The following is a 26,682-nucleotide window of genomic DNA, read 5'->3' on the forward strand; positions in this document are numbered from 1 at the left end:
TCTTCCTACCACCTCCCGATCCCAGCCATGGAATCATAGAATCGTTTTGGTTGGAAAACACCTTTAAGACCATCCGGTCCAACAGTTAACCCAGCACTGCCAAGTCCATCACTAAACCATGTCCCTCAACACCACACCTACACATCTTTTAAATGCCTCCAGGGATGGTCACTTAATGCTGGAGCATCCCCACCCATGTCCCCTTCAGCCATGCTACCTCTGTGCTGCAGAATTCACCCCAGCCTCTAAACTCCCTCCCCAGCCCCAAATGACCTCCAATTTCTAAAGCCCCAATTTCTGACTCCCATGAATCCACTCCCAGCCTCCCCCATCTTCCCGAGCTGGTCCTTCAAGGGGTGCACAAGGCTCCATTACCTGGGGCTCCAGAATAGCGCAGCACGACTTCTTGTGTCTTGACCTCCCCAGCTATGTTCTTGGCCATGCACTGGTAGACGCCTTTGTCTGACTCCTTGGTGTTCTGGATCATCAAGGTACCATCTTGCAACAGGTTGAGGCGGTTGTCATCTTTCATGTCAATCTTGTTGCTGAAAAACAGCCACAACCAGGCAAAATCTGAAAGGAGTCAAGACTGGTGGTCTTCTCCTGAGCTGCTGGGGCTTTGCATGTGTTGCAGCAAGTTGGTGTTTCTTGGAGGTGTTCTGAGACTTCATTAAATTTATAGCAAGAGTTATGATTTACAGCACTGAACTTCAGCTCCAGCTCTGATTTACTCCCTGGGTGAGCTACTTTTTCCCTCACCACTGATTATATAGGACATTCACAGCCCGTCAGGAGATCACACTGTTCCCATGCAATAAAATTGTTGCTATTGTCAGGGCATCTAGGCCCAGAAAGCTTGTTCTCATTACTAAGTGCAAATATAATAATGAATTAATATTGTAATTGTGTGCAGCCGTTTCTATCCCAACAGGCTCAAAGGCCTCAGGGGAGCAAAACTCTGAGTAAGTCACTGTGGGACCCCACCACAGCTTGGACTCCAACCCAGCCCGAGAGCTGTGAAACATCTTCCTTCTCTCCACAATGACCTGTGACTCCTGGATCCCAGCCCACAGCAGACAGTCCCACTGCTGCATCCCATTTGTCCCAGCACGAAGGAATCTTGGATGGCTGCAGATGACTGAAAAGGGAGAAAGGACCTCGTTCCCCCCTGGACAAAGGCTGAATCCACTATGCAAGTAATATGCTTGCTGGGCATTTGTTTAATTCCCCTGATGTCTCCTCACTCTGGTCTTATCTCGTTTGTGGAACATTTATTATCATTACCCCTCTTACAATGCTATCTTTGGGAGCCTGCCAGCATTTCCCTAACAAAACCTTCTTTCCCGGGGGATTTCACTCAGCCATAAACTTTTGCTCTGTGCTGAAATTCTGCTTGGTGGGGACTTAGCTGGTGAAGCAGACATTGATCATTCTTATTAATAACCCAGCCCTACTCAGGCTCCCACAGACAAGAAGCTCATAAAGCAGCAAAGTAACTTCTCTTCCACCCTGGGCAACTGCTTGAGCACAGAATACTTCCTTGTGTGGCACTTTGGCATCTAGCACAGCTGTGCATTTCTTCAGTGTGGCTGTACAGAGTGATGACCTACATGCTGCTCTGCAAGGTCTGTCTTTCCATGGAGCACAGTGAGTTTTTCCCTTTGGAAAAAGGAAAGGAAAGGAAAGGAAAGGAAAGGAAAAGGGAAAGGGAAAGGGAAAGGGAAAGGGAAAGGGAAAGGGAAAGGGAAAGGGAAAGGGAAAGGGAAAGGGAAAGGGAAAGGAAAAGGAAAAGGAAAAGGAAAAGGAAAGGAAAGGAAAGGAAAGGAGCCATTCTTCCAGACCCTTAGTGAGAAGACCTAGAGACCAGAAACATTTCAGCAGTTAATAAATGGCAAGCCTGGTGGCTTTGAGCAAGGTGAAATACTAATTTAATTTCTTTTTCCTAATCAAAAGACAATTGCTTTCAGCCTGTAGTGAATGTTTCTGGAAAGCTATAAGCTCTTGGAATCCTTTACAAATGCAGATGAAATATTTCAAACACAGCTGAAAACACCACTTGGATTACGTGGTCACCAGAGAATGCAATTAAAAGGAAGGTAAATACAACCCATGGAATATCCATTTCTTTTCTAATTTTGTGTGAAACAGCTTTTTTACAAGCACCATGGAAGAGTTGGGTGCTTGAAAACTTTTGCTGCCCCAGGTCTCATTGTGTGTGACTTACTTGTTGTGCAGCCAAATAATGGCAGGCTTTGGGTTGCCTTCTGCCCTGCAGGTGAAATAAACTGTGTTTCCCAAGAGGACGTCGACGTCGTGGGGCTCCGAGGTGATGCGAGGCCGCTCTGCAAAAGACCATTTTAACATGACCCAGCCCAAACAAACCACCTACAGCCCAACCAGAGCCTGGTGGGTAATGCAAGACCCACCCCTGCAACCCCCAGCAAGGCACCAGAGGAGCCCAGCAACATCCACTCAGAGCCACCCCAAGACTTCTCACCATCAGTGAAACTAATGATATCAGGGAGGGAACAGCATCATCTGAGCCCAATAAGGGCCCTGGAGAATGGAAGTGGCTGTTCCTGTTGCCCTGTGTTGGGCAGGGGATCAGCTCCCTGCAGAGCCCCAGGCAGCACTGGGGAAAAGCAGAGCTGGCTGTACACTAGTTCGCTATTGTGGCCCAAGAGTTGGTCCCTGGCTCCCCCAAAGTAAATGGAGAAGTCAGTGGCATCCTCACATGTGCTGTTTTTCTGCCCCTGGCATCCTGCTGCTCTCAGCAACTGCCCGCTCCATCTGAAGACAGTGCCAGCTCTCTGCAAACCACATCCCTTCCAACAGGATTTCATTCATTATGTCCTTAGTTCACCAGCTGATCCCTATCCAGCCAAGCCCTCCTCTCTGTGCTTTGCCTCCAGGTGCACCCGAGCCCTAAGCGAGGTGAAGATTTACAGGATGTGCTAAAATAGGGGCTGGTCTGAAGTGCTTGATCTGCATTCAGCAGAATAGTTCCCTAATAACCTGTGTGCACACCAGTGATCCAGTACAACCAGCTGGGTTATCCATAAGATTGAGAACCTGCCATCTTTTCCAGTGGGAGACCTGTGCTCTTCCTCCTTAGCCTGTGCATTCAGGGCTCTGCAACCAGGCTCCACGGTGCTGGTGAGGGACCAAACCCACCCCAGCCCCACAGTAGAAAACACTGATTTGCTCCTCTGGTTCACATCTGCTAAAAAGTGGTGGGTTAACTTGATGCCAGCAGGTTTTGGACTGACTCAGATATCAGCTGCCTGCCTTCTAGCTTTGTGCTGAATTATGCATCGTTTGTCTTCCCCAGCTGGCACAACACCAGCATGAAAGCCTAATGCCAGCAAAATCTTCCCACCAGGTGCTCTGGCTAATTTAACAGACATCACACTGTGAGCCCAGACCTAAACCAGAACAAATTGACATGAACAGCTGTCCTGTGGCACCGGGTGCATGTTGGGCACAGCTTCTTGTGTGGCACATCCATCTGCAGCTGGTCCCACCCTGTGTGTCAGCAGCTGTTTTCTCTAGATCTTTCCTGTTCCTCCCTGTCCCCTGAGGTTACAGACCCATTTGTGCCAGTCCTGCTCTCAGCCTGGCCGTGGCCTGAACTGAGCTGTGAAGTGGTCACGAATTGTTTAAAAAAAATATATGTTAAAAAAATAATAGGAGAAGAGGAGAATGCAAGGGAGAGTTCTTCAAAATGCAGCTGGTGTTCTTCAAAATCAAAACACATCTGGCTCACAGCCTGGCCAAGCACAGCTGGACTGGCAGATCCAGGAGGGATATGATAGCTGGCCTGGGTGAATGGGAACATCTCAGACTGACTCTACCAGCAGTGGAGCATCAGGGAACCACAGCTGGTGCTTGTGCCATCCTCCACCCATGCCTGCACTTAGAGTTTTGTCTTTTTCTATACTTAACTGAGTCATTTTTCAGAAGAAACCCTTTCATTTTAAAATGGCATTTTTCAGTGAGAAATCATCTAAATTTAAAGACCAACAGCTTAACAAACACTACACATGACCATAGCCAAACCAAGCACCTGGCTATGTATCTGCTAAGAGCTTGCTTAGGTTTTCAGCTGTTTCCAGCCATTGCAGCTCTCCCAGTGCTCCCCTTCTGTTCAGCCTAACGTGGGACATTCCTTCTGGTTGCTGGTTTAGCCACCAACTGCAGCAGGTCCTTTACTGGCCCTGCTCTATTTAAAAACCAAGATGACACCTGCCAGCCAAAGCAGAGCTGCCTCCAACCCCCACCTCAGTTCTCTCTGCATTATCCTAATAATTCATGTGACCCCACTGGGAGTTTCCCACCCTGGCAGTAAAAGGGTGCCAGGGCGAGAAGGAGGAAAAGAGGTGGAGGAAGCAGTTCACAGAATCATGGAATGATAGAATCACAGACTGGTTTGGGTTGGAAGGGACCTTATAGATAATCTAGTTCCAACTCCCCTGCACGAGCAGGGACACCTCCCACCAGCCCAGGCTGCTCCAAGCCCCATCCAACCTGCCCTTCAACACTGCCAGGGATGGGGCAGCCACAGCTTCCCTGGGCAACCTGGGCCAGGGTCTCACCACCCTCACACTAAAGGATTTCTTCCTCGTGTCCAACCCAGATCTCCCTCTTCCAGTTTTAACCCATTACCCCTTGTCCTCTCACTACCAGCCCTTTTCACAAGGACCTTCCCAGACCAAAGCCCAGCTCCCTGGGATGGAGCTGGCTGGTGAGGGGTTGAGCTGGTGCTCACCACAGTTGAACTCCTGGGCAGTCAAGGTGGCGATGGAGCGGCCGTGCAGGTCCCGAGGGGCCTCGCAGGTGGCTGCTGTCTGGATGCTGCCCTGCTCAGCATACTCCTTCAGCAGCTCTGCCAGCCACAGCAGGTCACAGTCACAGAGCAAGGCGTTGGAGTCCAGCCTCCTGCAAGGCCGAGGAAAACACTGTTCAATTCCCTGCCTCCTGCTCTGGGACACAAGAGGGGAGTAGCCCTCCAGAGGGAAGGGTCACCTGGCTGCCCTTCCCTGCATTGGGTTGTATCCCAGAGGAAAAATTGAGATAGTTCATCCCCACAAGATTTAAATACTGAACCAAGTCAGAAGGATTTCATTGAAAAACTAACATGACCCATCAGCCATTCCTGTTTCAAATGAAAATTATTCTGTTAAACTGGATTATACCTTTTTTGCTTAATTTGAGGCAGAGATGCTGAAATATTGGTATTTTCCCCAGGGTGGAGATTTCGGCCTTTGTTGAATTCTGTCAGACCAGCAGATAATGCTGCCTCTGTCAGAGCTTTCCATGTCTTTTTAGCTCCGAAAAATCCCGCTTGGTTTTACTGAGTCTCAGATCCATCTCTTTCCACCAGCAGCTGCTAGAGGCTGTAGCAGTTTTGCACCACTAGAAGAACTTTCATTACTGCAACATGTGCCTGAGCTGTGCCAAACGGAGCACCAGTGACCTCCCAGTGCACCCACGCTTTTCCCTCCCCTGACCTCATTCCTATGCATAAGGATAAATAAGGACCAGAGCAGGATTAGTGGATGCCTCCTCCTCCCCAGTTGACAGTTTAACAGTGGATGGGTCAGGGCCATTGGAAAAAAACAAAGCCTGGAAGAAAGCTCTAATGTTTCCAGAGACAAACATTTGAGAATGTGAGATTTCACACTAGGAATTTTATGGACACCCCACCTTTTTCTCTGGCACGTACAGACAACATGTCACAAGTTACTCCCTGTTGAAGGAAAGCAAATCACTTTTACCTGCTTGCAGAAATCACAGAGGGCTGCAGTGAGAAGCACATTATTTTATTGCAGTTTAAAATCATGGCAGCACACCAAAATTCTTCAGTTTTTGCTTTTTTTCTCCCCCCCAAAATGTGTAATAGAACTGATTTCCAGAGACCATAAAAGACAAACAAAGCAAAGCTCTGGCAGGGGAGGGGGGGGGAGGGAGGGGAGGCTTAAGCAAGCAAGAAATAAGCTTGAGTGACAGCCAGGTTCCATGGGAATAACACAGCAGGGCATTCCTGCATGGGATGGGAATCCTGCACCTCAGCACCCCTAGGAGTATTTTCAAGGTTTAGAAACAAACAACAAAAAAAGCCTTTTCTTTTACACCTATGATTCTCTTCCATGTTAGATACTGATCCGAAGACACGATCGAGGTCATATCTGTGACCTGGACTTCCTACATTTTTGAAGGATGTTTTATGGGTTCAAACTGCCTAGGGCAGCAGAGTTGTGAGAACTTCCCAGGAACTGTGGCATTATTGAGCTGTAAGAAGATTATAGTTTATTATTATTAAACACTAGCATGAGGAAACCACTAAAGGGTTAAATCAGCTCTCATGTCCAATCAAAACTGTTGTATAAACTTAGCAGTGGCCTTAGAAGTGCAACAACGAAAAGCTTTGCCAACCAGGCACATTTTTCCTCAGGTCCTGGCCAACTGATCAAAGATAAACAGTTGTTCTTTGCAGGCAGTGTTTTCTACTTACAGCCTTTTGAGGGATTCCAGTTGAGAGAATGTCCCTGGATGAATCCTGGAAATCTTGTTGTTGTGCAAGAATCTACAAAGGGAGAACCCGTGCCAAAACATTATTCAGTGTTTGCACTACGAGGATGATAACATCCCAGGTCAAAACTCAGTTTTAAATACTAAGGCTGCTCATCAAAAATGGAACTTAGGTTTTAAATTGATGGTGTTTGATTCCATGAGCTGTAGGGATTTCATTCACTTGCACCAGAGCGGGTGTGGGCTGGAAATGGTGACTCAAGATGTGATGTCACAGGTTTAAACTGGAACCTTAAATTAAATCTGCTTCATCCTCTGCAAAGGGAGGAGAAAGGGCACGAAATCCCCACAGGCTGGACCCACCCTCTGTTTTCTGTGCCTGGGGCAGCTCCAGTTTAGAAGGGACCTTTCCCCTCCTGCAGAAGACAGAAATTTTACAAAGGCAGCCACTGAGGTAAGGCTCCTGCAGAAGGTGCCAGACGACTCCTGCCCTAGACCCAGTGCAGCTATTAACCCAAATCCATCAGTAAATCTAATTCAGACAACAGCAGCCTAGGGTGGACTTATCTCTGAACAAAGCTGAGGCAAATTCTCACTTTCAGAGTCTCAGCACACAGAGAAGACTCCCCAGTTCTTAGAAAAAGTCTGATTGCACCAAGGGACCAGGATGGAATAATGAACTCTGAATTCCCTTCATGGAGGGAGAAATTTAGTTCTGTTGGTTACATGGAAACTTCATAAAAGACCAGTGACAAAAGCTGGGAACCAATTTTAGTAGATGGTGGAACAGGGAAGAAACACAAAAGCATCACAGCTTGTGTGCAGGGCTCTGCACACACCCGTGGACACACCCGCTCAGCCTCGTTGCCCAGCTTGGATGCTGACAAGCCTTCCTCTAAAATGTAAATCCAGAATGTTTGTTGGATGAAACACAGCAGCTGAGATCAGCCGTGGTGGACTGATCCAGGTCTAAATTTTCCTCAGGGTGTTTGGATCCCATGATCCTGTTTTCCTAGCATGTCTGGATATAAGGCACACTTCCATGCAGCACAGAAGGGTCTGTTGGTTTCACCAGGGAGTGGAAACCACCACGTGAACTTTTGTCCTAGTGGCTACTTTTCTACCAGAAGCAATCACGGGAAGCAGAAGACACAGGACTTCTTCTCATAACTGCTTTCAAGAAGGATGAGTGTTTGTTTTGTTAGACTTTCTTCTGGCTTTATTCCTTTTCCAGCCCCTTTTTTTTGTGCACACTGCCCAACGGTGACTTATGGTGACCTTACGGTCAGAGTAAAACTTCAATTGGCTTGGCCAAGTGTAGGGCTTTCTGCAGACTTACCCTTCCTTGGGTGGAAATGTGAACATAACACAACAAGGGCAATACCCTTTATATTCTCAGAAACTCTGCAACTTGGCAAGCTCATAAAATGTCCTTCTTTTTGCATTTCCCTCTGTTTTGAAGATCACATTTTGCTTCATGCTACCCACACTGTTACACAAAAAGAAGGGGTTTTTCCCCCTTCTCCTCACCCCCCTCCTCACAAGAAAGGTCCCATCTTTACTTACAGCCTTTCAAGTTTAGGCAGGTCACTAAAAGTCTCTGGCTCCAGGCTCTCCAAGTTGTTGAAATGCAGGTACCTGTCACATGGAAATCACAAAGGGCAGAGCTGCAGACTGCAATTTAAAAGCCAGAAGATCTTTCCAGATTAATCCACCAACACCCACCAATAGGTCACTACACATCTCAGGGCAGATGTGGGGAAGCCAGTGGTCTCTTTAGTGTCTCCACTTACCATGTGCAAAAATAGGAGCCAACACTGGCTTTTCCCTATTCTGTCAATTATTCACTCTCTTCATAAAAGAAGGACAGATCTGCTCTCCACTGAAGCCTAAGACCACAATCATTGGGAACTCGCTGTTGCAGGGTCAGGATGAAACCACTGGCCATGAAGAGCCAGCAGCAGCTGCTCTCATCTGAGCACTGTATGGGAATTGTCCCTGCCTTTCCCCTTTCTTCAACACATCATTGGACTGTCAGGGAGGAGGAAATAACCTTCCTCTAAGGCCCTTGTTCCCAGCCTAGGAATTGCAACATTTCTGAATGGCTTCATCAGTTTGCTGAGAATTAATTTGTAGAAGATGGCTCTGAAGAATCTGATCCGTGTCTGATGTGGGTCCTGCTTGTTGCTGACCTCAAGTGTGACCTGCAGTTCCAGAGGCCTGGGAGACCTTCTGCACTGCCCAGCTCAACCCTCACCATCAGCAAAGGAAAGCTGGGCTCTGCAGAGCAACACCCTACGATACCCGAGACTCCCTCTTTCCATCAGCTGTGACATTAACTGGCAAAACTGACACGTTCCTGACCTTTACATGCATTTTGGCAGGGTTTCAAAGTTGCCTAAAGCCTTCCCCTTTATTTTACACGGGCATAAATTTCACGTTGGACACCGATTCATCACGGATCTCCAACAAGTCATTCTGCTATTGTAGCTGAGCCACCACATGGCTGTTTGATTTGTAATGGAAGGATTCATGATAAATGGTCCCCTGTCTAAGCACAAACTGAGAGATGGTGACTCAGATTCTGCTGTGGAGGGCAACAGTGGGAAGAGATGGACGTGTCTTAATAGGTCTCAGATGTCTGCTGTCATTGCTCTGGACCTTGAGGAGAGCAGCTGATACTGCCCGTCAAGCGGGTTATACTTTTTCTTGAAAAGCTGGCTTGTGGGGCACAGGGAAACAGGGAAGGATTGGAGCAAAGCTAATTCTTCTGGAACCAAGCCTGCCTGAGACTGAAAACAGATGGGCCTTTCAGAGGTTTGTTGGTTGGTTTTGTTGGTTTTTTGTGTTTGTTTTTTTTTCCTTTTATTTATGACATCCAGTCTAGAATGCTCATTGTTAAAATACCAGCGTGGGCAGCACCATCTCCTCTCCCAGCATAGCTGAGCTGGTATCTGCTTCCTATGCCTTCTCCCAGGCATCCTTGCTGAGCTGGCTGATGAAAAATCCTCTTGTGCACAGGGCTGGCAGCACAACTTAGCATTGAGCTTGCCTGAAATTTCCTGTTATACTCGGTCACTTCTGCTGTCAGCCTGGAGAACAAGCTGGATCCTTATCCCTTTTATAGCAAAACCCATAGTTACATTCCAGCCCTATAAAAGCTGTCATCTGGCACAACCCATGAATCTGAAAGGTTTCACCTTTGATTCCAGCTCTCCAATGATGCAAATAATTCCTTTACTTCAAAGATCCACACTCATGCTCCCTCCATATGTACACACGGATTCACACAGATGCACGTAATCTATCACAACCTCAGCATGAAAAATCCATTTAGAAGAGTCAGACCTCAGTCTTCCCATCTCACCTTGAGCATGGAGTGCCAAGAGTCAAACCCCAAAACTCATTTCAGTGAATAAGCAGCACAGATTTGCAATGCACAGAAGGGGGGCAAACAAGGGCTGCTCGTGCAATGGGCTCCAGCTGCCAGGAAAACACAGGAGGCTCCTTCCATCCCAGATTGCCACACAGCTTGGAGGGAAGGTCATTGCTGCATTTGTTTGCATCCGCTCTCCTCTCACCTGCCACAATTTCCAGGTGCTTTACAGCATTGAGCACCACCACTGCTCCCACAAACACCCCAGTGCCCCAACTCCCAGCCTGCACTTCATCCATTCATTCTCAGCACAGGTTTGGATAAGAGAGGAACTTGACCTGCACCCTCAGCTCCAGAAAAGGGCCAGATCCTACTCTCAGCTCCAGCAGACAAACACAACAGGTCAGCTGCCTTCTGCTTCAAGCCACCCTAAAGGCCCCTGTCATAAAGTCCTTGGACATAAAGGGAATCAAAAACACCGCTGGGCTCTTCCTATGCTCCAGAGGTTTGGGGTCAGGAGAAAACATGGGACATCAGGAGGAAGAGACCTCAGCATTAACCAACCAAAATCAGTGCTGCAACCAGCAGTTTTCAGATGAAACCAGAGCAGTCTTGCAAAGCTGAAGGATAGAACAGTAGAAGCCTCATCCTGCTCCTTGCTAAGGGTCTGGTGCTCTCCTCTGCTGGAAGCACAGCCCTTGGGTTAGAGGAGCCAATAAATCAGCTCTCCCACACATGAGCAGCAATGTTCAGTAACCAACAAGGCAGGTTTGTACTCACAGCTGTTCCAGAGAGCGGAGCCCATGGAAGGCATGTTGCTGGATGCTCTGAATTTCATTTTTATAAAGGTAGCTTTCAAAAGGAGAGAGAGAAAAAAAGCATTAGACTAACAGATCAGCAGTCATGTTTTAAAAAAACAAAGAGTTATGAACCTCAATCCAAAGCAAATCTTGCTAATTGGATTCAAGGGCAATGTTTTATAGCTGTGACATTAACATCCAGAAACTCTGAGCACAGAAAATGCATCCTTGACTGGCAAACTCACAGGTATTTCAGGTTCTCCAGATCTTCAAAGGATCTTCTCACAATTTGTTTTATCTGATTATTGTTCAGCAGCCTGTCCAAATCAAGAAAGGAAAACACAACCAGTGAATTCAGCACGTGTCAGTCTTGTGGTGTTTGTGTTCCTGAACACCCAGTAAAAAATCCTGAAGCTGTTTTGCAGAGCTTGAGACTTCAAGGGGTTAGCAGCTCAAAGCTGGGACACAAACACCAGCAAAGTCAGTGAGGAGGCTTCTTGCCTGGAAGTGCCAAGTGCTTTCAATATGAGGAAAGACTTTTCCTTACCTTTTGCTGCTGTGATTTTCACCCCAAAGTTACAGTTTTGGCCAAGAAAGGGATGAGGGGAAGGGAGACAGGCAGAAGGAAGTGGAGGGAGAAATTAATTCATTGCTGCTGCTCTTGTACAACCACAACAGTTTTTGAAGGCACATGGTTGGGTTCAACAACATGTGAGCAGGGTGTGCAGCTTCGGAGGACAAACATTTTAAAATACCAGTTCACTGTGAAGTTACAGGAGTTATAAAATGCTCACACTTTTTTCTAATCACTTTGTATACAAATAGGTGCAAATGCAAAACAAACAAAGACAGACCTTATTCCCAAGGCTGTTCAGAGGCAGCCTCCTTTGATCCAGAGAGCCTTGTGCCAGGTTTTAACCCAAATCCTAGGGATGAGGTGGCACTGGCAGGCAGTGTCTGACTTGTATGTGCAGTTGCCATGACTGTGCATGCAAAGAGTGGCTGGTGCCAAGGGCCAGAAACATGGTTCAACCTTGTCATACCCACCCTGGGTGCAACTGTGGTAACCAGGCAGCTGAACACCACAAAACCTCCTCTGCAACCACTGCCAAGCCCAACACCAAGCAAATGAAATAAATCACTTATAAACAGCTCTTTAATACACAATGTTTAACTGCTGGTGTGGCTGCCCAACTGCTCTTCTGAGGGGCTCTGGCCATGGTATCCCACTGCTGTTCAGATCTGGTGGAGCTTAGAGCCCAATAGCTCAGAGCAAGGATTTTATGAGCTACACTTATTTTTATAATTCCTAAATGAAGACGTGGATGGAGAGGAGAGCTGTGCCCATGTACTGCAGAGATTTCTTTTTCAAGTGTTGTAGGGAAAAACTGCTATTCCCTCTGCAAATAGCCAGACCTCACAACGTTGAGTCAAGTTCAACACTTGGATGTGCATTTTCTATTTTACAGGCTCCCTTTTGTGATTGCTCAGCTCCTCAGAAACAATCAGCCGCCAGAAAGCAGGTGAGAAGACATTTCAGCACTTTCCCAGCAGTAAAGTTCAATCTTCTGCCCCTCTTTGCTGGAGAAAACAGGGTAGACAGAGCATCAGCCAGCCTCTGGCAATACAGGCAAAGGTCCCTCCTTGGGAAGAAGAGTTTGTGCAGGTAAAGAATGGACAGAAAAGACAAGGAGATGGGGAGAAATGGAAGAAAACATGTGGGAAAATAGGATGATAAAATGAAAGGCCTTGGGGATGCAAAGGTAAAGGGTGTCAGAAACATGGACATGTTATGGCAGCTTCACAAGTTACTGCCAGGCACCTGAGCCACACCAGCTTTCTACCACCTTGCTCTCAGGTGGAACATTACATTAGGGGTCCAAAAAGCACGTGAGAAACTCAAATGCAAAGAAACCTTTGGAACTCAGAACAAATAAGGGTTTGAGAAGAACCTCAGTGTCCTCGATTTGACTATTCTCTCTTAACTAGCTACCCTGCTACCACGGATGTAGGTGCCACCACCAAAGTGCACATTGCCAGGGTTGTGGACAAGCAGCCCAAAGAGGTTAAGGCAGAAAGTTGCTGACAAGTTCCTGCACAGCTGGAAGCAAAGGCTCGATGCTCACAGCTGAGGTTAAACAGCCCAATTTCACGCATAAGGATGCAAAACTGATGTCAAGTCCTTGGAACACACTATTCTGCTTTGACAGCCAGATATGCTGAGTGGAAATTAAGCCTGAAGACCAACCCAAAGGTTTATTTGATGACTGAACACCCAAGGACTGGAAATAACTGCTTTAGAGCAGTGCAGGAGAGGGAGCTTGTCTATGTAGCCACAGGACAAAGCCAACACAGGCACCCACCGTGCGCTTCCTGCCCTGCCCTCCCCAGCAGCCTTTCATCTTCTGCCAGGGAGGAACGAAGGCAGCTTGTTCTCTGTTATCTGACCCTTGGCCTCACTTCTGAGGACACTGGATGGGCTGACAGACGGGTGCCAGCTCCAACATCATTCCCATGGCTCTGAGCACCTGTATCCCCTGCACCGCAACAGGCACCAGCCTCTTGCTCCGCAAGGGACGTGAGACCACGAGCAGGTCCTGGGGGCAGGGTCACACCAACAGCCTGAGCAGCCCCATGCCTACCATGGTCTGCACTCCTTCACTGATCTTCAGTGCAGCCCCTTCAGATGGGGACTGAAATCCAGGGCAGATTTCAAATTGCATTGTGCTGTCTGACTGCATTTTGGAGCTATTTAAAAGCATTAACCTCATCCGTGTTGTTTCTTGGCTATTTAGGACAGTTGAAGGGGGTGTAAGTAGTGATCCAAGCCAGAGAAGACAAATTCTGGCAGTTCAGATGGCAGGCAGCACACAGACCTCTGAGCTCATCGTCTGATACTTAAGGATTTCTTCACTGCCCCATTAGAGGTTAGAAAGCGGATGGAAGAAGCCATCCCTGCTTCCTGTCTCAGGATTCCCCATTGTAACAGAAGGATATGTCCTGGAAAACACTCAAAAGTGAGCTAATTGATGAAGTTCATCGTAGTCCACATATTCCAAAATGCTGCTTTCAGAGAAATCCATAGACAGGACAGCACATCTGGCTCCTAGAAAGCCTTGAGATGGCTTGTGCACAACTGTCTGCTCCTCGACTCCTGTGCAACTCACCCAGGGGGAGGAGAGTGCAAAATCCTGGCAGGGCCTGGGTATTGATCCCAGCTGCAGTGAACAGCAAACTGCCCAAATTCCTGCTCATGTTAAAGAGGATTGAATGCCAAGATCTACTGCTAACCAGATCTGCTGGGAATAAATGCTCTGGCAGACAGAAGCTGGAAAGATCATTACTGATGCAGGTCTTAAGCATGCCCTGTAGCAAAACAAATTACAAGTATCAGAAGTGCAGTTCCTGGAGCTTATCAAAAGAGAGCAAAATGATGTGGCATTCCCCTTTGTGCCAGCTGAGCTCCAAATGAGTAGGTGGACTCAATTATACACGTTTTATTCCTGAAAAAATTCTTCTGGGAGGTATGAGATACACAAGCACCAGGAGATCTGGCCCAGATTCACTACAGGAACATTTTACATTCAGTTTCCTTTAGTTTTTATGTCCTGTCCACCCCTCCCTTCTCTTCTCCACCCTTTCTCTCCCAGTTGCCAAGCACAAGCTTAAGTTGCATGAAACGAGTCGTTTTCTTTTTGAATAATGCATTAAATGATGTGACAGGACAGAATTCAGACTCAAACCATGTACCCTTTCTTCTTTTAATTTAACAAACCTCACGCTACGTTCGTCGTGACATGACACCTATTTTTTTTCCTCACACCATTAATAGAAATCACCACATAGTGTATTTAAAGGGGGAGAAAAAGTGAGTTTAATGTTCAGCCATGCATCCTGCCTTGTTGACAGAGTGATCTGGAATAGCTATTATCCATTTCTGAGGGTGAAAATTTAATCAGAGGTTCACCAGGCTCTAACAGCCCCTCCTTGCTTGCAGGAACAAGTTCTTTCAAGAGCTACTAGAGGATTCTAGCAGACACAACCTTCACGTTACTCCTCTCATTCACCCTGAAACTCTTTACAAGCAGCAGCTGAAGGAGAGCTGCAGAGATCACCAGAAGTGCCTTTTGCTCTCACCTGAGCAGGAAGAGAAACATGATGTGAGCAAGGACACTGGCAGGGCAAAGGCTCAGGCAGAAGCACCATTCCATGATGTGGTCTCCACAGAGACTCTATTTTCTAGGGTGCCCATGCCACAGGCAGAATAAAATACCTGCTGGGTTAAGTTAAGAAATAGTGTTTTGGTCCCCAGGCTGGACATTTCTGGGGGTGATGCTGGAGAAACTCAAGGAGCAGCAATCATTTGGTTTGAAAATATACCAGTTGGGTCAAGACGACAGGGTGCTGACCTCCTGTGGGGACTCATAAGGGGACAGTCATGTGGAAGGGTTGCCATTAATTCCCATCCAAAGATGACCTAAAGAAGGAAAAACTGGAAAGCCATGAGAAGCTGTGCCTCTCCACAGGCTCACCATGTGTTTGCTGTCTTCCACAGCCCAGCACCTGCTGTGAGCTCACGCTGGGCTGAGCCATATGCTTGGGGTTGGCAAGCTCAAGTAAAACATCTGGTGAGGAGCTGTGGGTATTTTGTGGATGGCATTCAAGAGTTTTTTCTCCTCCCTTTCCCAGCTACCCTATTTTTTCTTACTGAGAAGACTTGTTAATAGTTTGGAAATATAGAAGGGAGAACCAGACACCAACATCTGCACAGGAACTGAGAAGAGGCAGTAGGAAGGGATGAGGAAACCTCACAACTCTAAGACCTTTAGCCCAAGAGGACTTCTCCAATGCACACAACATTGCAGACAGCCAACAAGCCAGCTCCCAGTGGTGCAGCATTTAGGATAATTGCTCATTACCTGTGGTGCTGTACCAGGAGTCCCCAGCCAGAAACATTTAATGACTCTATCTCATCCCTCCCACAGACAAACAGGGCTTCTCGTTTGAATTTTGAAGCTGTGCTCTGTGATCTATCAAATTTCCCACACTATGGTGAGAAGAGAGGAGAGACAGGGGAAGGTCTGAACTGCTGTGAAGCCCCACTGGACATTCACAGCAGGCTCCTCTCCTGCCAATCTCACTGCCCACCCCCCCATCCAACACAAGTTACAAAGGTTTCCTTATCAAGGTGGTTTATAGAACTGTCAGATTGGGATATACTACAGCTATCCTGCCCAAAAGGAGATGCAGAACAGAAACCTCACCAGAATCTGCTGCCCTTCCTCTGCTAGGTCGAAGCACAGTAGGAAAAGACTCTTTTCAGAGCATTCATTTGCTTCACGAACATTTTCTCTGAGTCCCATGACAGAAAGCTGCAAGCTCTGAGTTCTGCATATAGAACCTGAGCTACTCTGTCCTCCAGACCTCTTGCTTCAAATATTCTGGCCAAACTTTCTCAGCAAGTCTCTCAGGGATTTAAAAGGATTTATTTATCATTTGAAGACCTATCAGAGTCTTCAGGCAAAAGTTTTACCATCCAAGAGAAATCAGCAAATTCTTCAACTCTCGTCAGTTTTGATGAGGGAACTGGACAAGCCAAAGTTCCTGGAGGGAGATTTGCTTTAGGAGTGCAAGGTCTGAGGTTCCCTCATTCATTCATCAAGCTCCTCATCTGTGGGAGTTCACTACTGTGGGTGTGAGAATCACTGATTTTTCCAGTTTGCTGCCCAAACTCAGAAATACAACTAAACATACTAAGTACTGTGGAAATGGAAGGGTTTCATTTGCAAAAGCAGTTGATTTTTAGAATTAAAATACAAAAATTTAGTTAGAGCAGTGCTCCACCTCGTCCAGTATTCCAGCTCTGACAATGACCACAGGAGACCCCTTAGGGAAAGCAGGAGAGCCTGCCCACCATCCGTGCAGAACATGTTCCTCTTACTGTCCCAATGTCCATAATTATGAGATTAGGGATGTAAAGGGGTACATTCATGTCTATTCCCTGTGTTCATGCACCTGCTGTCCTAGATTTCCTTGCCCAGGAGGGTGTGGAGACAGAAAACAAAAAGAACTGGACAAATTCATGGAGCATAAACAGGTAGAGACTGGCCTTCCCACCTCAGCCAGGTGGGTGTCTGGGTGCAGCACTGAGCAGAGAGGCAGGAGGAAGAAAGCAGAAGATGATGTCAGGAACCTGCCAGGACCGAGGGCAGGAACTGGGAATTCTTACACAGCTCCACAGGTTGGGTGGAGTGTCTCTCCAAGTGCAGGCTGCCAGCATCCTTAGTCTCCCCAGGGCTAGGCTGGAGGTCCTGCCCAGCTGCCTGCCAAACATCTGCCTGCATCACACAGAAACAACGTCATTTGGAACTGTTTTCCTGACTCAGGAGAGGTCCAGGGCTGGAAGGTCCAGGTCCAGAGATCAAAATGCCTCAGCAGACCTTTGAGATAAGTTAAAACCCTGTGGACTTGGACTCTGTGTTACCTCTAGATATTTTAGTCAGCTTTTCTCACCATATCTCTAAAGGGAGAGATCCATCAGTATTAGTCTTCAGGATCTTTTCTATTATTTTTTGTAATTAAGCACTACATGGTGAAGTTTGAGAGGCCAACATGGGCTGTTCTTGTGTTCTGGAGAAACAGCATCATTGGCAAGAAAGTTTTCTACCAGTCTACTAGTTGACCTAGTCATGTGAGCAGGGGCCTGGGCCACAATCAGGGTACTTTGAAACATCCTGCATTCACGGTTTGGTGATTCAGTCCCACCCACACAGTGAAAGAATATTTAACAAATTTTAAGAGAAAGCTACTGAACAGGGCTCCAGGATAAAGTGCTGCTGCATTTCCACTCTTCCTAAAACTTCTTATAATTGACTGAATTCCTTATTGCTCAGGTCTTCCTTCTTTCAGCACTGCCACCTTTACAGGACTTACTCTTGCTATTTGGGACCTGGAAAGAACCAACCTGGGAAACCTGGGCATGTCTGTCGTGCTATTCTAAGGCCATACCTGCTCAAACATCCTCAGTCAGTAACAGGATACATCAGAGTTTTAATTATTTTTTTTTTTTTAAGACAAGTTAATGAAGAAAAATGAAAGGTATTAAATGGCACACTGAATGAAAAGGGATAAGAAACATGATCCAGGGGAGAAGAGAGAGAATTTTAAAGCATGAGCTGGATATGCACAACTTGTGTGGGATAACTCACAGTGCAAAGCCATCTTTAAAGCCTGTGAGGGATGATACTGACAGAAGTAATCAAGAGATATCCTCACTGCAGGGTCACTGAGTAGACTTACAGAGTGTTGAGGTTCTTCAGTCTCCTGAAGGCTCCAGGTTGTATCTCCTTGATGTGGTTGAATCGTAAATCTCTGCAAGCAGAAAATGCAATCATCAGTGCACTGGGGATACCAAGAAGCCACCAGCAACCAGCAGCTCCCACGGGAGGCAGGGAACAGGGAGAGGCTGTTGCTCCAGGCCCACAGGAACTGGAGAAACGGAGACAAAGATCATGGAAGGGAGTGGGGAAGAAGTGGGCAGGGTGGTTGGGATCTACTACTGTCTGCAAAGTCAGCCAACAGCCAGGGCAACCCTACATTTACAAAATTAATTTTAATTTCATAGAAAACCAAAGGCTGAAAGGACTGAAGTGCCCATCTCCAGGGACACCAGCTGAGGTCTGCTGCTCAACACCCCAGGTTCATGTGCAATTACACTTGCATTTCATACTGACGCGTAGAGGAATGCACCTCATCACGTGACCCATTCTTTAGTGCCCTAGCAAAATTATCTTTGCCCTAAAATGGTTAAACCTCATCAAATAACCTCACATAACAAGCATTTCCCATTCTGCTCTGCAGTGCTCCAGGGCTCCGAGCAGCTTATCGCTGCCTGCGCTTCACAGTCGTGCCAACTTCCATTAGAATTAGTGGAGTCCAGGGGATTCTGGCAAATTTCAAGGGCTGTCCATGGAACTACATCGACTTGGAACCCGAAAACATGAGGTTTTGATTGCTAATGAGATAATAAAATAAGAGCTAAGTGGTTTAATCTGGTTCACTGAGTAGTAACCCTTCTATAGGGAACGTGTGCTGGTTTGGCACCTGGCGTGGCCCAGGGTACCATAACAAATTGCTAGTTTTTATGCAAAGCACAACAATAGAGTTGCTTTTTTCCCCCCTGTTACTCTGTCTGATCTATTACATTTAGAGAATATACAAGTTTTTTTCAGTTTTTAAGGCAGCCTTTTAAGGGCATTTGCTTTAAGAGCAAAAAACCCCACGGACACGCAGAACTGCCCGTCATTCTAAGGGACAGAGCAATTGGGGGCAGAGTTTAAAACAAGAATTCCACAAACAACTACAAGTTCTACACTTAGAACAAGCACCAGAAAGAGTTGTATTTTGATAAAATTAAGATTAGAAAGAGGTGCATTTGTTGCAGGTGGCTGCAAACTCCAACAGACAGTGGGTATCTCTCTACAGGGGTTGAAACATCTCTGAACAAGTCCTGGAAAAAACTATACATAAGTAAACTTGATTTTATTTTAAGATGTAATGTTTCTGCAGCTTAACCATTTGCAAATCTAAAGCTGATTATTTTACCATTAATAATTCCCAATTTATTTGTGTATTTATTTTCTTTTTAGGCAGAAATCACACAGCATTTTTACCTAAGTTACACTGGAATATTAAATCTCTGCCTTGTTGCCCTTTTGTTCTCCCTGGCTACAACAGAACCCATCCCAGCTTTGCCTTTTCTGCTGGTTTTCCCTTTCTGTAACTTTTCACCTCCAAACTAAAGAAAGGGAAGACTAAGGGAAGGAGAAATCTCTTCCCTTTCTCAGTGGTAAGTATCACACAGGGAAGTATTTAGAGGGCAGGAAGGAACAGACCTGCAATATTTAAACAAATGTGGGGAACAGCTTTAAAAAGTAAAGGTTGGGATTAGAAGGTAAAAGCACCATTTGGCCACTGCAAAGTGTAGTCCCAAAGGATCAGCCTTTGGAATTGCAGTATTTAACAGGAACCTTCCCTTTGACACTTTGTGATGAGTTTGGCTGTCCTTGCATTGCTTCCACTGTGTGTTTCTTGCTGCTCTTGTTGGAAGGTGTTCCCTCTCCCCCTTCCCTGATGATGTGAATTTGAGGATATCTGTATGGAATTTTCAAGGCAACGGTTGGCACCACAAAGCCAAATACAATTAAATATTGGCAAAGGTGAGAGCACAACCTGCTGCCTGTTCTCCACGGCCTCATTAAAAGGAAATGAGGAAAGACTAGACCATGAAAAAGGGTGAAGAAATGCAAACTTGATTTATACACTGCAATGCACAGACACCAACTCTGCCTGCCCTGGGGGGCTGTAAAGAGCTGAGTAATTAGCTCAGGCAGCTGGCTCCAGGTAATAGGAAACATAACAAATACATGGAAGAAATATACAGGGGTCAGGGCTGAAGCTGTTGATGCTCATGGGAGGCAGGCAGTGAAGTGTAAAACACCACTTTGGGTCCCAGGCTGCAGGTGGGGGCAAAAAAAAGAATCAGACTGTATTAATGAACACAGACAAGAGTGATCCTTCCCAGCCCAGCACTCACACAGCTGCCACAGCTGGAGCAAAAAGCTACACCCAGAACCACAGGTGACTGAAAAAGCCCAGAAAAAGGAAACACAAGCTCCTCTGCTCTCAGGGTTGGTCTCACTGTCAGTCAGTTGCTGAAAACAACTCCTTGGAAATGGTGCTGGGGAAATGGATGGAGAGTTGCCTCCTGACAGTTGCCACTGCTGAGCCAGCAATGGGGATGTGGTTTCATGCAGACATTGGTTTCCCTACACCACCCCCAAGGAACACATAATAAAACGTAACCTATTATTTTAATGAAATCTTTTGATTTTTCTTCTCTTTTCTGTTCCAGATAAGATCTTCAGATAAGTCCCTGAACCCCAGATTCTGAGCTCAGTTGTCGTGCACTCCTTTGGAAAGCTGACTGTCCATCAGGCAAAGGCAACAGCTTTCCCCAGAGACCAAAAGGGAAGCTGAAGCAGTGCATGTCTACTCTGAGCACTTCATTTCAAGAAATAATACAAAATAACTGGAGAGAATCCAGAGGAAAGCAATGGGAATGATCTAGTCTAGAAAAGATGACCCCGAGAAGAACTGAAACAGCTTATTTAGCCATAGATACAATAACTACATCAGAACATCATCACAAATTCAAATGGGCAAATAGTCACCGACTAAAATGGCAGATTCTGGTGGGGTTTTTTTATACATACCTTAAACAGCAATGCTAATTACACACTCAGGTGGGCTGCAGGTGAGGCAGCCTTTAGCCACAACACAGTTTAGGCAGTGCTGATCCTACCCTGGAGGCAGAAGGATGGGCTAGACTATTTTCTTCCCTGTACCCAAGAAAGCAGCAAGAAGACATTAGTGTGGATGTCCCTGCACAACAAAAAAAACCCTGGAGGCACAGAGAAACCCACATCTTCCTCGTGACCAATGCATTAAACCAAAATCAATTTGGCTCATCCCTAGTTCCTCCCTCCAGCCTGAAGCTTCACTGGCAACCAATGCCCCGCAGGGCTGCCCTGGGAAACTCCATGTGCCTTGGAGAGCATTCCTTGCAGAGTTTGTCCCCTCTTACACAGAAATGCTGGTTTCCCTCTATTCCCAGGGCACTCACTCTGGAAGCTTTCCATTTCTTTCCAAGAACAAAATGTGTTTTTCAGGGGGACCCACCACGCAGCTTCTCCCGTGCCAGCCGGGGCTGGCGCCGGGTCCCCAGCAGCTGGGCTCCCTCACCCCCACCTGCTGCTCTCCACCTTGGAATCTGCAAAATGGGGGTGAAAAGAATATTCCCTTGTGATCCAAGTCTCCTCCACGTTTTCAAGGCCCTCGGTTTGGGATTACAAGATACCTTTCCACCAGAAACACAGGGGAGAGCTGCTGCTGAAGGATCTCAGAGCCTTTTCTACCTTCACACACGGTGCCTGGAGGGCAGAAGAGCAGCTGTCCTGCTCCCTAAGGACTATCCCAGCTTCACTGGCTCAGCAGAGAATCTCACCAAATCCTTGTGACAGCAAAATAGGCCAGAATTCATGGATAATCTGGGATCTGATATTGAAATAACTCACCTTTTCTGCCTCTGGGGACCCAAACCTCATGCAGAGGCTCAGCAAGAGCTCCAGAATTTGCAAACGGTTGGGGAAACAGGTCTTTACAGACTGACACTTAAACCTTTCTGATCCTCTCAGCTGCTGTCAGAACAATCATCCCTGAAAGCGTTGTTAAATAATTAACAATGATTAGCATAGAAAGCAATCAGTGGCTTTTACAAGAAACTTCTGTTTCTGTTTGATCTATTTAGTCACTTATCACTGTGTTAACTAAGCAGATAATTAGCTACAAGAGGTATTTTTCTGCAGTTCCATGGAAATTACTGGGTTTGTTTCATTGAGGCATCTTTCATGCTTAAAGCAACAATGCTGGCAATTCTGGACCATTTCACCCAGAACTGGTTGAGTTAGTGGCAGCCAACTAGTCATTATCAACAAAGACACAGAGAGTAAAGGTGATTTTCCAAAGAGAAATAAGACACTGAGGTTCTTTCTAGTGTTTCCCAGGGAAGGGAGGGTGTGAAAGACATCCTAAAGACAACTTTTAAGTCAAGTTTCCCACCTACAAGAAGAGCCAGAACATTTCTCATAAAGATCATGGTTTCTCTTATCTGCAGAACATCAGGGTCTGCTTTGCAGGTCCCCCTGACCTGCCAAACAGCTACAGTCCTGGCAGGAAAGAAAAACAGTCTTGCTGAGATGGAAATGAAGTCTTCCAGACTCACTGTCATCAGCTCACCAGCTCAGGAATGTCCCCCTCACACACGAGTCCCCAGATGGCTTTAATAAATGACAACCTTCATCTCCAAATCCCTACATGGACAGCTGAGCGTTGTCATCTCTGCCAGATGGATGAGGAGACTGCAGGAGGCTCAGGGCTGGGGGCTTTTCCAAGTCCTGGCTATTTTGGGGTGTCCCAGCTTCAGACACCAAGATTTGACAGTTTGAAGAGTGAAGAGGAAGCGAAGTATGTTCAGCATGGAAATACTAGTTAACCAGATTCTACCCTCATGGATGAAGCGCTGAAGAGCAGAGCGGTGCAGAGAGCCTCGTGCTGCACAACAGACTGTTCTTGCTGCACTGTCACTCTGCTGACATTTTACAGTTTAAGGGATAAGCACACCAGATTTTAATTAAGAAATTACCACAGGCATTCCTGAAACCAGCTTTTTAAGATTTCAGCTCCCACAAACAGGGGTCAGGTTTTCAAAAAAGTCATCAGCTGGGGCAAGACAGTCACTCAGCTGTTTTGATCCCACCTTTTCTATGCACATGAACTGGAGTGAATGTTGTACTTCCCAGCCTGGCCCTGAAGGCAGTGCCAGGGCAGGAGGAGTCTGCTGGTGCTTCAGCCCTGGTGGAATCATTTCATCAGCTGCCACAGAACATCCCTGTACCTCTTGACAGCAAAGGCAGGAGCAAGGAACACCTCCAAACCAAGGTTTTGGCCCAGGACACATATTCAAGTAGGGAGATCACACAACAACTGTTGACCTCACCAGTCTGAGATAATTTGAGCTATTTGGTATTAGCAGTGAGGATGGAGATGAGGCTCTGATCCTGATCAAACCAGCTAATTCTATTCTTGTCACCAAGGAGCAGGACTCTCTTGTCCTAACTCGTATTTCCTTTGCACCATCTAGTCAAGATACTGCCCTCATCAAATGCAAACGACTTTCCCTTCTCCTGATGTGTGCTCTCAGCCTGATCTGGAGCAAAAAAAAAATTTCCAAGTGTAAAGATAGATTCACCTTTTTCATGCAGCTCAAGCAGAGCAGCACCCTGCCCTCTTCAGTGAACTTCTGGGGTGTTCTGCAAGATCAAGTCTCGAGTAGCACGGGTGTCAGCTTTTCGCTTTCTAAGAGCATGATCATTTAAGACTTTACCCAGGAGACACACACTCACCAAAAAACACTGACTTGTCCTTAAAGAGCACAGGAAACAATCCTGGTACACCTCCGGGGAGAAGGGTGTGGTGAAGTCAATGAAAATGCAAATACTCAAGTGGCAGCCAGAGGATGAAGCCCTGGGAAGGCAGGATTTCTAAACACTTGAGGTAGCTGCAATCCCCAAGAGTCCAGATGTTTTAATCAAAAGATGCTGGAATCTTTCTAGGAAGGAAAATATTTTAAATACCTTCCCTCCTCATTTTCTTTCCAATGAAGGGACTTGTATAAACAGAGCATGCAGAAGACTTTGGTCACCTCTAAAAGTTTTAATGAGGCTGAAACTCCAGGGAAAGGAATCAGAAAGAGATCACACCTGGCACATCCAGGATGCGTGGGTGGGGGTTTCATGGCTGTGTGTAAGAACATCAGACACAGAGGAAATGAGTAATCCATCCTTCACCCAGAGCACACGACAGAGACCGAAAAGGGAGCCTCATTTCCAAGAACTCATTTACTCAGAAAACCTTTCCCCAACGAAGGTAGAAAGTTCCCTCTCAAGACCTTGATCCTTAAGACAGACAGGGAGCTACACCCTGTCCTACTGCAGAGCCACGACCTGTGGGAGGAAGAAAAGAACTGAGCAGCCACCAAACAAGCAGCACAGCCACGAAGGGAAAAAAAACTTGTCAAGCTGGCCATGCTCACACTGCCCAATTAGCAACCAGGTCTGTGAGCAACTGGGTCACCTTCAGTTCATGCCAGCAAAGCGTTCAGAGCCCTCCTTTGCTTGTGCCCTCAGCTACGCTGAGAGTGCTTCTCTAGGAGCACTCATTCATTATGTGCTCTGCATAATGCAGAAAGGAGAACAACCCATGGATAATTGGGTTGCAATCCATTAGCTGCCAGCCAGAGGGGAACTTCTTTCCACGGATTTCTTCTACTCATGCCCACACGTTTCAAAGTTTATTGTTTTAAATGTCACACTGTAGAACAAATGACTTAGAAGGTTAAAGACCTATTGAAATTTTCTGAGTGTATGTTTCCCAGCTGTTCCCTTCTTTGGGCTGCTGGCTAAAAGAAATGCTTGAATCCCAGTGGTAACCAGCAGATCACATCTGGATAATCATGTTCCAGTTGAGCAAACAGCAGCAAAAATACGTTTGCAGTTATACACCATGAATTTTTACAGCTTACTGATCTGCACACGTGTAGCCCTTCCTGCCATCCTACTCTCTGCTCAGGATAAAACAAGCAGACTTCATTACCCAAGATAAATAGTCTATTGCTAAAACCAGACATGGGGCCAGATCCTCAGCTGCACCCAGCTGGGATTGGGAAGGGGGGAGGGGAATGGCAAGCAAAGAGGAGCCAGCAACAGCTCATCAATCCTGGAACTGGTTCCATGCCAATCCCAGCATGGCTGGGGGAAGGCACTAGGCTGCTCCGAGTTGGGCCAGCTGGCTCCAGCCCCGAGGGGCCATCTGCCAACCGGGCTCGTTGGAGCACGGTGTGTGCCAGCTAGAAGACTTCCCCACTCTTCAAGGATTGCTAGAGAGAGGGTGGCACAGAGTCATGGAGGTCAGAAAGCCCCAAACTCCCAACTTCAAAGCAAACTCCATCTGGAAACTGCAGCTGTTCTGTGAGAGAACTGAGCTGGAGCTTGGGATTGGTGTAACAGACTCAGTCCTGTTCATACCAAAGGGCAAATGTGGAAAATATCACAATTCCACATTTTCTACTCAGAATAACTCCACGATCAAGACTATTCTTGCTGAAATTCTGAATGCTCAACTGACATAACAGTCCTCCAGGAGAAACATTAATATACCAGAAAGCTGGGGTAGTCAGGGCCTTAGTTAAGAAGCATTCTTTGATCTTTCACAATTAAAAAGAGTTTAATTACTCAAATGCCATTTATAACAGATACAGATGTTGGCTGGCAAAGGCACTTACACACATGAGATCTCCAAGATAGCCAGAAAGTCAGGATTTTTACCTGCCACACAGAATTTTTACCATCAGAGAACACTTACCAGGCTCACAAGTCTTTACATCTATGGGCATCTCTGCCCATCAGCCTGGCCTTTGCTGACACTTGCACAGTATTGAAAGACAATGAACCAGATAAATTTTGTTGAAAAATACTGGCCTATAAAGACAGTAATCTCATTTAGTAAAATTATTACTTTTATAGCCACACCTATACCATTTAGTTAGCATTTAAAAACCCAGTTTCCCACTGGAGGCTGTGGTTCTCTTGTTAAACCAAATAAAGCAGCTTTTCAAATGGTTGAGCAGGCAAAACATGGATCATTTCCAAGCAGAGTACCTGCAAACAAGCCAGAGCAGGGCACGGAATTAGGGTGACTGCACTGGAAAACCTGGTCACCCTTCTACACTGGGTGTTACAGAAAACAAAATACCTCTTAAATTACAGTAAAATAAGCCCTGGAATTTTACTGAAGCTGCAAGGACAATCCATGGACCAAAGCTTGATTTTGCCCCCTGGGGCACAGAGAATGAAGTGTGTTGTTGCCAGATGGCATTTAGAAATCCACCATTCCAGTACTGAAAACAAATTGGTGAACACAGTAAATTTTCCTGCCTCTGCACTAAAAGAATCTCCACCAGGAACACACTTAATCTATCCAGTGGGGCAGGAAATGTTATCTCGTTTCAAACAGAGAACAGAAACTAAGCTTTACTGAGCTCAAAAATATCTCAGTTCAGCCAAAAAACCAAACTCTTCCCCCAATAAAAGCTGTGTTTAAACAAGGAGAAACATGTTCTTTCACTAAAACCAAACAGCATTTGGGTATTTTATGAATTTTAGTATTTCAAGATGCAGGGAAATAGGGGGAGAAAAAAGTTTGGTGACAATTTGCAAAGCCAGACTCGGCAAGTAGCTTGAAGAGCAGATAACCACAACCCAGAGAGTTCCAACAAGCTGTGCAGTACTGACCAGTTCC

At 46.3% G+C, this 26,682-nt stretch overlaps 1 protein-coding gene across 1 annotated transcript in view; it reads right to left on the bottom strand.

Annotated features, from left to right (window-relative positions):
- The window catches only part of LOC127390902 (peroxidasin homolog), a 41,331-nt gene that overhangs the window by 13,294 nt on the left and 1,355 nt on the right, over positions 1-26,682 (bottom strand). The window contains exons 2-9 of the mRNA XM_051633041.1: positions 18,007-18,078; positions 10,953-11,024; positions 10,688-10,759; positions 8,098-8,169; positions 6,515-6,586; positions 4,769-4,938; positions 2,225-2,342; positions 376-545 (exon numbers count right to left, since the gene is read on the bottom strand). Coding sequence (XP_051489001.1) covers positions 376-545; positions 2,225-2,342; positions 4,769-4,938; positions 6,515-6,586; positions 8,098-8,169; positions 10,688-10,759; positions 10,953-11,024; positions 18,007-18,078 — 818 coding nt within the window. The remainder of the gene's footprint in view (positions 1-375; positions 546-2,224; positions 2,343-4,768; positions 4,939-6,514; positions 6,587-8,097; positions 8,170-10,687; positions 10,760-10,952; positions 11,025-18,006; positions 18,079-26,682) is intronic.

This window comes from Apus apus, chromosome 15 (assembly GCF_020740795.1).
Source record: "Apus apus isolate bApuApu2 chromosome 15, bApuApu2.pri.cur, whole genome shotgun sequence".
NCBI classification, from domain to species: Eukaryota; Metazoa; Chordata; class Aves; order Apodiformes; family Apodidae; genus Apus; species Apus apus.